The sequence below is a fragment of the Penaeus japonicus genome, unplaced genomic scaffold (assembly GCF_977035675.1).
Source record: "Penaeus japonicus unplaced genomic scaffold, GWHDUDI00000001_assembly GWHDUDI00000042, whole genome shotgun sequence".
Classification (NCBI taxonomy): Eukaryota; Metazoa; Arthropoda; class Malacostraca; order Decapoda; family Penaeidae; genus Penaeus; species Penaeus japonicus.
The window spans coordinates 18,388,093-18,403,092 of record NW_028234444.1 but is presented as its reverse complement, the minus strand read 5'-3'; the positions used below and the strand labels follow the sequence as shown (position 1 = coordinate 18,403,092).

General features: G+C 36.2%; 1 protein-coding gene across 2 annotated transcripts in view; it reads right to left on the bottom strand.

Annotated features, from left to right (window-relative positions):
* LOC122254741 (hrp65 protein) overlaps positions 1–15,000 on the bottom strand; it is a 24,075-nt gene that overhangs the window by 1,618 nt on the left and 7,457 nt on the right. For both annotated transcript variants that reach the window (XM_043018582.2, XM_043018581.2), the window contains 7 exons: positions 14,139–14,360; positions 13,853–14,023; positions 9,069–9,199; positions 1,637–1,753; positions 1,249–1,424; positions 910–974; positions 1–515 (listed from right to left, as the gene is read on the bottom strand). The exon at positions 1–515 is cut by the window's left edge and continues 1,618 nt beyond it. In XM_043018582.2, the coding sequence (XP_042874516.2) occupies positions 261–515; positions 910–974; positions 1,249–1,424; positions 1,637–1,753; positions 9,069–9,199; positions 13,853–14,023; positions 14,139–14,360 (1,137 nt within the window). In that variant the 3' untranslated portion in view covers positions 1–260. The remainder of the gene's footprint in view (positions 516–909; positions 975–1,248; positions 1,425–1,636; positions 1,754–9,068; positions 9,200–13,852; positions 14,024–14,138; positions 14,361–15,000) is intronic.

The following is a 15,000-nucleotide window of genomic DNA, read 5'->3' as shown; positions in this document are numbered from 1 at the left end:
ATTTCAAAAATAGAAACACTTTTTGGGGTTGTGTAACTGCTAGCACAGACAACTCTCAGTAACTGTGATTTTGGGTTTCCATTATCTCTTATTTCCTATCCCACTTAATCATTCTTGTCCCAAAATGGTAAAATGGAGAGGTTTGTTTGTTTATTTTATATATATATATATAAAAAAAGTGAATACATGTACACTAAGATCCCTGTGTACTGCAGACACTTTCATTCTGGCTCTACAGGTGGAAGGAGAATGTTCAGACCTCAGTAACGTGTACGCTTCATGTCAAAATCCTCGGCTGCAGGCTCTCTCTTGACTCCTTGCTGTGGATAGTCGTTGCTGCGTGCCGGGGTATACCGGTCCTCCTGCGAGCTTGGTGGATATCTATCGCTAGGTGCACCCTGGCTGTACCTATCCTCACTGGAGGTCGGTGGTGCCTGTTGGTATCTATCATTTGGCCGACCGCTTCCGTGGTAGTCGGAGTAACGATTCTCCTGCGAGCCTCCCATGTAACGGTCCTGGAAGGGGGTGAAGGAGAGAAAATTACACTAGGTGAAAGTCTAAAGGTCAGAGTATAGTCAATAATGTAAACTGACTAATTCTGTACCAAATATAAACATCTGTATCTGTCCTGATATCTATATGATTGGAAAAATAATAATAAAAATATGTATATTAAAAGATTAAAGGAAAAAAAATAAATAAAAAAAGTATTCACTATAAGTCTATTGATGAAATCCAGGAGGACTTCAAAAAATTGTCTCATCTTTCAATTATATGTACAGTGGGTTTTTCTGCCACTGTATCTACACATTCATATAAATATAGAATTGCTTTTAATCAGAGGCTTTCACTGTAACACAAGGCTTAAAACCTTGTTATGAATGGACATAAAACCAAGGAGAAACAAACCTGGTAATTGCTTGACTGGCGGTATCTTCCCATTTGCATTGCTTCTTGTTCACGAGCCATCAGCTCTGTAAACAAAAGGTTTAAATCATTAAATCATTGGGTAAATGTACAAAAATTGCTATATACAATATGGAAAACCATGATTCCCAAAGTCTGGAAAGGATATGGCACACAGAAAAAACAGGCCTCTAAGCAGAGGGAAAAGGAGGGAGAATGAATAGATATTAGGACAAAGAAAGAAAAGAAAAGTGAAACGGAAAAAAGAGTAGAGGAAAGGAGTCCATAGGAAAAAGAACATTCAGTAGCAAGCATGAAAAAAGCTTTATGCACGGGCCTCACCTCTTCGCAGCTTTTCCGTTTCGTGCTCATGCCTCACCAGAGCAAATCTGGCCTCCAGCTGTTCCATCTCTGCCTGGAGGTCAGACTCGAGAAGCATTTTCTTCTCCTTGTACATCTCATAGAGGCGCTTCCACCTCATTCCATATTCATATTCAAAGGAATTTCTATCTGCAAATCTAGATAGAAAAAATAACGATTATACTCATACACATATATGCCCTTAGAGAAATATATTGTATAATCAATTGTAAGTGAGTGTGTGAGTGTGAGTGTGTGAGTCAAATAATTTTAGTGGATATATAAAGACATTTATAAATGTAACGTATCGGAGGTGGAAACACGAAGGTGATTCAACAAATCCAACATCTCAATAAGACAAAAAGCTCACCTTGGGCCATCTTTGCGTTCATTTCTGTAAACTTCATTCTTGTGCATTGAGCCCTCTGGATTACCCTCTTCCTCGTCTCCAGCCTCAAGGGGTTCTACAATCACTGGACGCAGTGAGCTGTAAGGTGATAAAGGAGTGATAAATCAGACAAGAGAGAATATCTTGCAGAGTTTAATATCCAGCAAAACAAATAATTTATGGAAATGGTACGTCTCGATCAACTCTATAATTCAGCAGATTGCAATAGAAATTCATTGCTCCACTTGTAGAAGGACATGTCATAATAATGGTTCAAAGCCTAAGATATTGGAACAGTTTTAACGAAAACTGATACTCTCAAAGGGAGTATCCACTCTCCTGTTTGTATACATACAACTAAGGCACTTTTTTACAGTACTAAGATATCAACCTGCAAAGCTATATCTCTAATATTTGTGATGAAAATTCTCATCCATTTTTTATCTGAAGTATATTGATTATTGTCTCAATACTCTAACTGCACATTAACTGGTAACAATGAGCTAAAAAAAAAAAAAAAAAAAAAAAGAGTAATAAATACAAATAGTCTGAAAAATTAGAATCTATATAAAGCAGTTGAATGAATCTACTATCAACTTTTAACCCATTCACGCCGGTTGACGTGATAGCACGTATTGTGGTTTTCGCGTCAGACGCCCTGGACGAGCTATGAGGGGAAGCCGCGCGCCCAGGCTCGCGGCTTGTGCGCCCGAGAATCTCGAGGCGTTAGGCTTATGCGTTCGAGAACCCCGGTATTGCGACCGCGCAAAGCCGGAACGGCCCTGGCGTGAATGGGTTAAAGGAAAGTAGCAAGACTAACAATCCCTGTTAAATTAAGAATAATAAAGTCAGCAGATGCAACTCTGTTAACCACCCCACAAACATGGAGTGTGAAATTCCTCTCCTTGCTGACATATATCAGTTTCAGCTTGTAAACAACACTAATTTATAATGTCCCAAAATAACAAAGCATTTTCACACCCACTGACACACACCACCACCCATATTTATTTCTACTTGACTGCTACATTTTCAATGTTAACTTTAATATTTAATTAAGAAAAAAATATATAAAAACAATAATCAATGTATAAACAAATGTCTTTAATAGCAATGATAATCAGTATAAGCAATGTATCTATGACCATAAAATACAAAAATATTCTAATACAAAGATATCCTTTCTTTTGATATCTATGTTAAAAATGACCTTCTCTCTTTAACCTTGAAACCATGGCATGCTTCACGAGAGGTCCATTCAGATGTCTGCAACATAATTCTTGAAAGCCAGAAGTACATTTGAATATGACAAACAAGAGATATATTTTGGTTCGAGTTTATGCTTCCTCTGGGATATTCCATCCTTCCAACAACTACTCCCTGGCATACCCCTGGCACATCGATACCCTGTGTAGTGGCTGCCACACATGTGCCCGTTTTCTATGCGGTTTTGACAGTTAATTGGGAAATTTTGACGGCATTACCTATCGGTAATTTTTAAGACATTTTGATTCCCTTCTTAGTTAAAAGACATCCACACAGATGAGTTTTCAATGCTTCACCTGCTGCTTAGGGTTTGATCAACAATCGCTGCACAAGAAAAACGAAACTCTTTCCGTGAAAGCTAAAACTGTGGAAGCTGAAAAGAAGTGAAGAGCAGAAGTAACAATGATACACAGTATACGGCAAGAAAATATCCAATATTACTATTCTTTGCCATAGTAATGTTACTCAGATGATTTCTTGAGCCAGATGTGGTGTATTCAAGATATTGTTTAACTTGAGAATGTAAGAACTTATTCTTCCCTCTCTATTGCCCCTTTCATGTATGGCAAGCTTCACTTTTGTGTATGGTTCACTGGCAGTGCAGAACCACTCACATGCACTAACCTTGAAATTGATGATTAACAACTTCACAAAGTGATGTCTCTTTCTATTACCTTTGCCAAAATAAAGTTTTCACATTCATCCTATTTTTAAACATTTCAGTCTAGCTCCAAAGTATTTGCGCCATACATCACCCCCTAGACCCTAAATACAAGGTTCCCATCACAATACAATTTAATCCCACCCTCACCCCCAAAAAATTATACATTATAAACATTCTATCAGTGTCTTCATTTGACCAGATATTTCATGATATATTTAGTAGTGCCATTTTGTAAATACAGGATAGTCACTTGCAAGCTTGGAACAATGCAGGTTACAGAACACAACTATCTCTGTATAAAAAAAAAAAAAAGTTGGCATACAAAAAATGGATAGGATAGTTCTATGTAAAATGATGTCTACTGAATGAAAAAATAAAAAATAAAAACACAAGAGCACAATGAATGATGATATAAAGATAATAATGAACAAACAATAAATGAAAGACAATAATATGCAATATAACTATTATGATAAGCTGTCCATTCCCATATAAGATTAACCTGTTAACCCATTCGCGCCGGTTGACGTGCTGACACGTGGTCGAAAAAAGCCCCGGACCCGGGTGACGTCCTTGCACGTGCTACATTTTCGGCCCGCGCGCCGGGAGGCCAGTAGCGACGTGCTGAAACGTCCGCATTAGAATGATAGATTATTCTTAGTACAATTCGATTTTCATACTTGATTTGTCTTAGCTACTTTAGTTTATCCTTCTAAATAGTAGAAAATGGGATATAACGTAATATGAATGACGTCTCAGGTACATACGTAATCTTGATTACGGCATGGTGATTTCTGTTTCTGATTTGTTGAATATGATGATCTGAGTCGAAAGACTATCGTAAAATCAATTGTAATTGGCCGAGGAATAAAAAAAAAAAAAAAAAAAAAAAATTATATATCTTATTGTTGCCCCATAAAAGAAAATGACACTTGAAAAAACATTGCTGTTACTTGCATTCACTTGTATGCACATGTATGGTTGTTCATATTCTCTTTCTTTTCGTTTAGGAAGAAAAAAAAAATTGAAAAAAAAAACTATGTTTGTTACCTCACTAGAAGAATGCTTCCACTTCCCATTGGTATTACAACATAGGAGTAAAGAATATGGAAAAAGTTCAATAGAATAACACTAAAAAAACAGTGCTATAACATCTTTTTCGACTGATATACATCCTCTGAACATAGCACTACTTTCTACACATGATTACACTTTAGACGCAATCACGCAAACCATAAGGATAGGGTGGGTGAAAAACGCTCTGCGAGCGTCAGAGCGACCGCCCGCAGCGGGAAAACACCCCGGCACGAACGGTTGCGCGCTTGAAATCTTCCCGGCGTTATCGGGAGTAGGCGAAATTCCGCCCCGGCGTGAATGGGTTAACAACAGGTGATAAGTTATCACAACGAGTGGTGGCTGCGTCAGCCGCCGGGGATAAGATATTTCGTCATGGCTATTCTCCTGGCTGGTGCGCTGGGTGATAGGGCGTATAGCGCTTGGCCGCAGCCAGTGCGGGCAAAAATCCCAAGGTATTAGACTTACGCGTTTGAAATATCTTGGCGTTTCAGCCATCTGGAGCCAAAACAGCCCCGTCGTTGATGGGTTAAAGTTAAAGATAAATTTTTACAAATCAAAAACTAAAGCCAATGCCATACTGAAAAGAATCGACAACTGAAGTAATTTTGTTTCATTACTCTTGTTTAGCTGCTTTAACCCACTTGCACTGGCTGACTTCCCATCATGTTAACATAACATTCCGCATCCTAGAACGTCAAGATCTCTCCCTCAAAATGTATTTTAAATCATTACATATGCACATAATCATAGGTGTTCCATTTGTATAGATACATGTATGGGTACAAGCACTAACTGGCATCCCCTTACCTTCACAAGCAGCCACCCATGCTTAGTGGTATGTTGACTACAGGTGGAAATGTAATTTACAACCACTGATCCCATAATCTGAACTCCAGGCAACATCATTCTTATTAGACAGAATTCTTAACCCATTCATGACGGATGACGTCATATCACGTCATCAGAATATTTCTTACATGACGGACAAGTTCCTCTTAACCCATTCACGCCAGTTGACGTGATAGCACGTATTGTGGTTTTCGCGTCAGACGCCCTGGACGCGCTATGAGGGGAAGCCGCGAGCTCGGGTAGAGCGAGCGGGCAACCGAGGCTTGCGGCTTGTGCGCCCGAGAATCTCGAGGCGTTAGGCTTATGCGTTCGAGAACCCCGGTATTGCGACCGCGCAAAGCCGGAACTGCCCCGGCGTGAATGGGTTAAGTAATGAAGTTTTGCCATGTATACACATAGTACATAGTTCTGTTTGAATATACATATTGTAGCTGCTTTTGTAAATACACATAATTTTTGGGTTAATTAACCCATTCGCGCCAGCTGACATGCTATCACGTCTCGTGGTTTTTGGGTCAGACGCAGGCGACAAGAGTCAAGGCTGGTGCGCAGGGTGAGCGAGCGGACAGCCCAGGCTCGCAGCTAGTGCACACGAGAATCCTGAGGCATTAGGCTTATGCGTTCGAATGTCCCGGCATCTCAACCATTTAGAGCCAGAATGGCCCCGTCGTGAATGGGTTAAAGAAATAAAAACTGACAAAAAAAAAAAAAAAAAAAAAAAAAAAAAAAACTCTTTTGATCACCCCTTAGAATAGGGTGGTTGAAAATCACTCCAAGAGGATCAGCACAGCCTCGAGCCTCCGGACATCTTCCTGTGGAAAGCTGCATGCGTTTGTTATATTGCTGGCAGGAGCAAGATTAGGTGAATATCCACCCTGTCGTGAATGGGTTAAAAACATCTAATGAAGATAAATACATTTCTAGAACCTTGTTTTCTAATAGTGAGAAAAATAATGCAAGCTCACACCTTGTGATCTGGGTGGTCTGCCTAAATCAAAGGCACGAATCAAATGGTTGCACTGAACTTGCTGATTTACCCCATAAATACGAAACCTTCAATAAAGGCACGACAATTTTCCAGCAGCATTAAACTAAATAAACAGTTAAACAATCTAAAGAAATGAACAAAATGAAGCAAATAAAACTACTTCAAATCAAATCAATACTATTAACTTCTGCTCAAACCTGAATTCATATAAACCCTTCCAAAGCTTTTTACTCATAGTGGACAAAATTCTTAATGGTTTTATCAAGCATTTATAATAATGTAACCGTTTTCCTGATTCATTAATAATAATGTAACCGTTTTCCTGATTCATTACAGAGTCAATCCATGTACATATAGGCCACTTTGATCAAAATTCCCCAATAAATATAGGGAGATATAAATTTCTATTAATATGCTTAACACTTTTTCATTCCCTCTTTAAAAAAGGAGATAATAAATATGAATAAATATAAACAAACAAAGCAATGATCCTTTTATCATCAAAACAAACCCATTTCTATTAACATACAAGACCATACCTTCATTTCTTGCTGCATACCTCTCCAAGCAGTATTATAAGATGTCCATAATTAAACAAGAGACTTGGATAAACAAAAATTAATAAAAAAAAATAAAAAAGATAAAAAAACAGAAACAAGTCCATTAGATTTGTACCAAAGATTACTAATATTCACATAAGGTCCTTAGAGAACGATCTAAGCACCTTTTGTAAATGCCTATTACAGTAAATTGAAGAATCAAAATTGTTTTATCTACTAAAGCTTTGCTTTTGTAAAATCTTACATCCCAAACCAAAAGAATAGTAAACAGAAAGAAAAAGAAAAAGAAAAAAAGAAGAAAAAAAAAAAAAAAAAAAAAAAAAAAAAAAAAAAAAAAAAATATATATATATATATATATATATATATATATATATATATATATATATATATATATATATATGTGTGTGTGTGTCACCATTTCAGGTGCACAAAATTTCTGATTTGATTATGGAAACAATACTAAAGGAATGTATTTGATAATGCTGTATCTCTTCCTTGATCAGTTAGCTGTCCACAGCACCATCAACAGGCTTCCTTCTTCCCTCCTCCCCCACTACTCCCTTTGTTTTGTGACTGTATCTACTACATAATATTTGCATCAATCCTCCGAAAAGTAAGGGAAACCTACATGGGAGAAGGCCAAATGGTTTTAGATTTCTTAAACCAACAACTGATCAACTATAAGACATTTTCAAGCATCAAAATAATATAATTTTACATTTAAAAATTACCATCAAGTTTATAAGAGATAATTTTCTTGATCTGTAAATGTTAAAGATAAGAGGGGAGGGAGAGAGAGAGAGAGAGAGAGAGAGAGAGAGAGAGAGAGAGAGAGAGAGAGAGAGAGAGAGAGAGAGAGAGAGAGAGAGAGAGAGAGAGAGAGAGAGAGAGAGAGAGAGAGAGAAAAGCAAAGCAAAGCAAAGATTCCCAACTTTTAAACTTATTTAACAACTTAGCTTCCTTTATTAGCCCATTGATGGCTGGGACGTACACTATCCAGCATGGTTTTGTTTTATGATCTTTTTATTACATGTAGTTAGTAATGTTATCATCACTATTATCATCGGTACCAAAATAGTAACAACAGAATGTTTTTAATAAAAAATAAAAAAAAGTTATTGAGTGGATATGTAAGGAATGCTGTATTCAAGCGAGGGCATTCTTTGATAATTAAGTTCTTGTAGATTCATTAATGTATAAAAAAGAAAAAAAAAGAAAAAGAACACAAATCCAAATGCACTCCCGCCATCAATGGGTTAACCAAGTCTACGACACGACACATGAAATTATAATGGAAGACCAACCGAACGGGACCATATGCTAAAATTAAAAGTATTGTAGAACAGAACAGTAGTAAAGAATTTATTGAAAACTGAAATTTAGAAGAGTAGATTAGCAAAAGTAAACAAAATTAACAATTACCCTAATAGATAATCAGTAATTTCCACTTACAATATATTCCCTTTACCTCCCCATTGAAGATACTCAACTCTCATCCCAGTCTGTTTGTTTGTTTGGCCAAGATATCGAAAACAAAAAAGGAATTTCAAAAGTAAAAACAATATCTTTATATACAACCAAAGTCCAAATTATATATATATATATAACTGTAAAAGTAACTGACATAAAAGAATGTAATAAAAATAAATACATTTACAAAGAAACTTTGTGAGTAAATGTAAATAAAAAAATAAAAAAAAATGAAAATAGGTACATAAACAAATACACAACAAAATAAAAATATATACATAATTAAAAATCAACAAAAATATCAGGTAACATGCATAAATATTTTTTTCTTTTGCTAACCAAGTGAATATAAATAAAAATAAAAATAAAAAATAAAATAAAATAAAAATAAATTCAGTCTAAGTACACATCTCCTCCCTTGAGAGAGGAGGAAAACAACTGAAGAATCACCCGCAGGCGATGTTTTTGTATACTTACGCGGAAACGGAAACGATTCTTACCAGGTAGTGAAACGCCGGTACAGATCTAAAATTTCATACCTTGTGAGGAAGTAACACTCCTCTTGACACTTCTTCAAAGCTATTGTGGCACCCTTCTTATCACAAAATACTACCACACCATCGCCAGTAGTTTTCCCACGGTCATCAACAATCACGCGGCAAGATTCAATCTAAAAGTAAGAAAGGTAATTTCTAGGGGGCTTTATCCTCTCAAACTATGACATTAAAAGGAGCACTAGACTGTATTTTCCTGATGATCCCCTAGAATATTATAAATAAATAAAATAAACAATAAAAAAAAGGTATGAAAAATAGAAAAATGTAAAGAAACAAGTAAAACAAAAGTCAGCAGAGTTCCACAGGTTGACAACAGCCACCCTTTAACCATATACCAAATAAACCCCACTGCTCAGTCAAAATCACAAACAAATAAATAAATAAAATACTCAACCATTTCATGATAACATCTTAAATTCCCATGTACATATACTTCATGCTCCAAATTTTGCTTCTTCTGTATAAGTGCATATGGTAGCATTAACATGAAAGGTAAAACCATGTTGCTAAGTGACAGAAAAAAGATTACACAAGTTTATTAGAGGACGGGACAAGATCACAATACGGAATTGAGATTGTCTAGTCTTCAAATAAACTTTTGTTTTCAGTGGACCCATCTGCAGGTCTGAAAATGTACATGATTACCTTCAAAGCACTACAATTACACTAAGTATATGATAATAATAATAATAATAATAATAATAATAATAATAATAATAATAATAAAAAAAAAAGACTTCCCACATTATCACCTCACAGTTAAAGAGTTAACCACTGAAAAATATAGATAAACAAATAAACCAATACATTTATTTTCCGAGTATCAGGACACATTATATTTCATAAAGGTCTACTTCCCCTCTATGAGAAATGGAATAACCACAATCATAACGAATAACAAATGATTGCACTTAATTACACTCATTAATCATTGTACACAAAATGCTTCAAGAGAAAAAGAAGAGATACCCATCAACTATACACCGACTTAAATCTATAACAACGCTTAATGCCAACTTGTCTGTGTTCAACCCCATCCCCTTATTGATAGCCCTAAAATCCACATAGTTCATACCGATTCTCATTTCTCCATACTAAATATATCTTGAAGGCCCTTTCTCCCAAACCAGTGCTGACTTACTTTTTCACAAAAAAGAACTAATAAAGTGCCTACTTATCAAAAGTAGGATGATAAAATTAAAAGAGAAGGAAAGTGTCTTGTCTATCTGTGAGATTATGATGACAATGAATACATGATTTAGATTAGATTAACTACTAAACTGAAATTGTATATACATACAACCAAACAATTTTTCTGTAACTTCCTGTGTATTAAATAAATATCTAAATGTTTCCCATTTCACTGATACATGTCTATCTACCATAATGATTTTTTTAAACAATTTGTGATGCTTTAGGTATAAAGTGGGTGTTCAGTATTCTTTTTTTTTTTTATAGAAGCCCTACTTAATTCTGCCAGAAGACCCTGAAACCAAGTGTAAAGGAGAATCAGTAGGATCAATATATATCAAGGGAAATAGATAACACACTCAGACAGAGATGACGAGAAAAACAAAAATAAAAACAATGATAATAATAATAATAATTAATAATAATTAATAATAATAATTAATAATTAATAATAATAATAATAATAATAATAATAATAATAATAGTTATAATAACAATAACAATAATGATGATAATATTATTATCAATAATGATAACAATGATAATGGTAATAATAATAATAATAATAATAAAATAATAACAACCAAAATCATACAAGTGTAAGGGGGAAAAATCTCAATGCCTGAGGTACAAATGTAATTAAGTGATGCAGCTAACCCCTGATTTATGCCATTTTCAGATAGTTCTGAATAACAAAATAAATAAAAATATCCATTACTTTCTAAATTTAATCTTGATAATCAATATTCACGATAACTTCTGAAGGAAAGCCGTCTCGAGGAGTAGGGCTGTTAAGGCTGGTAAAAGGGCCCCAATTATGGTTAGTTTTCCTCTATGTTCTGTGTTAATTCCTCTTTCTCACCTTCCCCCAAATTCACTTTCATGCACCATTCTTTCACAATTGATATCCTTTATTCAACATTAATTTTGATTGCCCTCCATTACAATAAATAATCCTTGAATATATAATAAAAGATGATAAATTCCCTAGTATCTGCATCTGTATGTGTGTATGTGCAATACTTTTAGAATTACACAACCGATAAGAGCAGTTATTTCTAAAATTCACTAATGGTCTGTATTAACCCTCTCTGGACGGGTGGTACACTTCTGTACCGCTCATTCAAAAGCCCAGTGGCCGGGCTGCACAATATTGTGCCAGCCATTTAATTGATTTAGGCCTAAGCGCTCGAAAGCCCCGGCATTGAGACATTCAAGGCTGGAATGCCCCCGTCGTGAGTGGGTTAAGATGGTTTAGATATGAATTGCTTCCCCTCTCTCCTTTTCGCAGCAGTGGTGCCTATGCAATAGTGTCTTTCCTCTCCCATCCACTTATGCAAATATGCTCATAGACTCACCTTTGTTACTTTGGTCAACAAGAATTTCCCATTCGAGTTTACCATCAATTTACAATTGATGGCTAAGGAGGAGAGTCAAAAATGCATTTTACAGCTCAGTAAAGGCTTCCCTACACCAAACCCTTTACTCTTATAATCCAATACCTTATGTCATGCTACACCTACCTCAGACGAGATATTCCCAAATACTACTATACAGCCCAAGCAAGTATAACTGACCTCCCAGAAACAATAGAAAAAAAAAACTATAAGGATATTTCTCTTCAAAAATACAACTGACCTTATATGTCTATTATATATCTATGTTGCATTTACATAGGAAGGGGAGCAGGGTGGGTCATGTCAAAAGCATACAAACGTCATTAAATTCTACATTATACAAGTATTAAATAAGAATGATAGCTTACAAGGAGACAGATCAAAGAATAAAGCACAATATCTATTTGGAAGCCAGATAATATAAAAATTGTCAGTAAATACAGAACACTCAACCCAGCTCACCACTCCCTTATCTATATCATGAGGGTGTAAAATCTGACGGCTAAATACATCACAATGGGATATATGTCACCTATCCTAGTCACTTTCATGCACAGCCTTAGTCAACAGCATCAGTTAATCATTGCTCATTAGTTTATTCATATGGCCATCAAATATCAGCTTTGTACACATTATACCCTGACTTGATGTCCATATTATTTACTTTAGCAGAGAGCATTGGACATCAATAATTCCATGCCAATTTCTAGCCCAAATGTGGAATATCACCAATGCCCAGATTTCTTTTTTCTGCTTACTGGCAGCAAGAAATAAGCTGAAATACCGCCCCTCCCCCAATAACACTACAAATTAGCCCATATTCTTAGGTGATTAGCCCATCTTGAAAACTTAATAAAGCACTAACAGCATACAAGTTATTTCCATTTGTATACAATTGGAATTGAACTTTCAACAAGAATAACAAAGAAGGTTAAAATGTTCGTCCTCTCCAACTAAAAGATAATCGCCCATTACATAATTTTTACTAGCTTCCTCAGCTAACACATATGCCATGGGATTAAAGCAATTCTCTAAAAATACAATGGTGATAATGAATTCTGCAGAATTCATCTGGAAGAAATATGGAGTACAAAATTCATAATAGTGATAGATAAATGCAAACACCCTTATATTTTCCCTAATCACGTTCTTCATTAACCCATTCACGTCGGGTGACGTGATAGCACGTATTGTGGTTTTCGCGTCAGACGCCCTGGACGCGCTATGAGGGGAAGCCGCGCGCTCGGGTAGAGCGAGCAGGCAACCGAGGCTCGCTGTTTGTGCGCCTGAGAATCTCGAGGCGTTAGGCTTATGCGTTCGAGAACCCCGTTATTGCGACCGCGCAAAGCCGGAACTGCCCCGGCGTGAATGGGTTAATAATTATCAGCAATTTGTCGATGATTTGTATTTCTCAGTAGTGAGAGGATATGGGTTAATCCTTTTTAACCTCTGCGATCAGAAAAAATGGTACACAAAGATAGAAGAGCACCAAGCCTATTCATACTGCCTCTCCACCTATCTGACTACAGTGACAAGATTCAACTGGCACCTCCAATTCTAAAAGAAAGACTTCATGATTATCAAACCAAGAATTCAACCGGAATGCTTACTATATCAAGTTGCATGAACTAGCTATATGTATAAAAAAAAAATTAATGAATCAAAATTAAAAAATCATGACCTTTCAACTAATCCATTTCCTAAATACAATTTCAGCTTTCACTCCAAAAGCCCAGTTTCAGAAGCATAACTATGGCATAAATCAAATGTTAATGCATCTACTTAAAAAAAAAAAAAAAAAAAAAATCTGACTTTTCCCCCACACACTTATCTATTAACATGTTATAATGGTTCTTGCACCTGGCAAAACTAAGTTCTATCTGAAACGTTGACCCAAATCCAAAGCCCTATACTTATACCATGGATATAACAATAGGTGGAAGAGCAATCACAGATGCCCTGTGTTATAGGAACAAATCTAAAGACATAGCAAAGAAAACCTCAATCCCTTTCAAAACAATCTTGTAGCATGATATCTTCCAATACAAAGACTAGGTTAATTCACGATCAAGTGTTTTTTTTTTTTGTTTTTTTGTCAATTGCAAAGACCGCCACCCAAACAAAAGTCAGCATCCGCGGAGAAAATTAAGGTCAAATCCCCCCCTGCAGAACACTTACCTCTCCAAAGACCGAGAAGGACTTATGCAAGAGTTCATTAGACACACAAGGAGTAAGATTTTTTATTCTCACACCCGTCGTGACTGATGCATAGCGGATCTTCATTGGGCGGTTTCGGACCATCTTTCCTTGTAATTCCGTCTTGGCCTTTTCAGCGTTGGCCTTGTAATCCTAACAGGAAGAAAAACACTCAAATATTAAATTACAATCACAATAATGATTACTATTCTTTTATAATACAGACTTTGGTGCAAGAAACATATCATATAGAGAACACTTTACTTACAAAATTAATGAAGGCATATGCTCCATCCTTGTTGAAGTACACCTGTCCAAGTTCTCCATATTTGGTGAACATTTCCTTGAGTTCCTCATAGGGAATGTCTCGTGGTAGATTTCCAACAAACAAGCGACTCTGGGCATTAAACTTTTTCTCTGAGGTATCCAGAGGTGGAAGGTCCAATTGTGGGCAGTTCAGCTCTGTCATCACCTTTTCCTTGATCTTATCCTGCAAGGTGAAAATGAAAATAAAATCATCATTATTTGCAATTACTATTACTATATCATATGCCAACATATTTATATATAATGCAAAAATAACAGTAAGTATGCAAAAGAATTAGTATAAAGATTGTACAAACAATTACCAATTACCAGGCAACAATGTAAACAATGTAAATAAATTTCCCATGAGAGTAAACAGAAATGTGAAGAAAAAAATATGTCACTATAGAGTAGCGCAAGATGACTGGCAGTGAATGGCTGATTGCAGTTATTTTGGGTTAAACTTCCTTGAGCCGTTAAGACAATATGAACAAAATAGTGCATTTATTTTATAGAATGGACCGAGCGACATCAACATAACAAGAAACAAAATTTTCAAGAGGGTTCACAATGACTTAACCCATTCACGCCGGGGCCATTCCGGCTTTGCACGGTCGCTATACCGAGGTTTTCGAACGCATCATCCGAACGCTTCGAGATTCTCGGGCGCATGGGCTGCGAGCCTGGGCTGCCCGCTCGCTCACCCCGAGCGCCGGCCTTGGCCAGATATCTCGTCAGCGGCGTCGGACGCGAAAACCACGAAACGTGTCAGCACGTCATCCGGCGTGAGTGGGTTAATAAAGATGGCTTCCTGCATTAGGTTC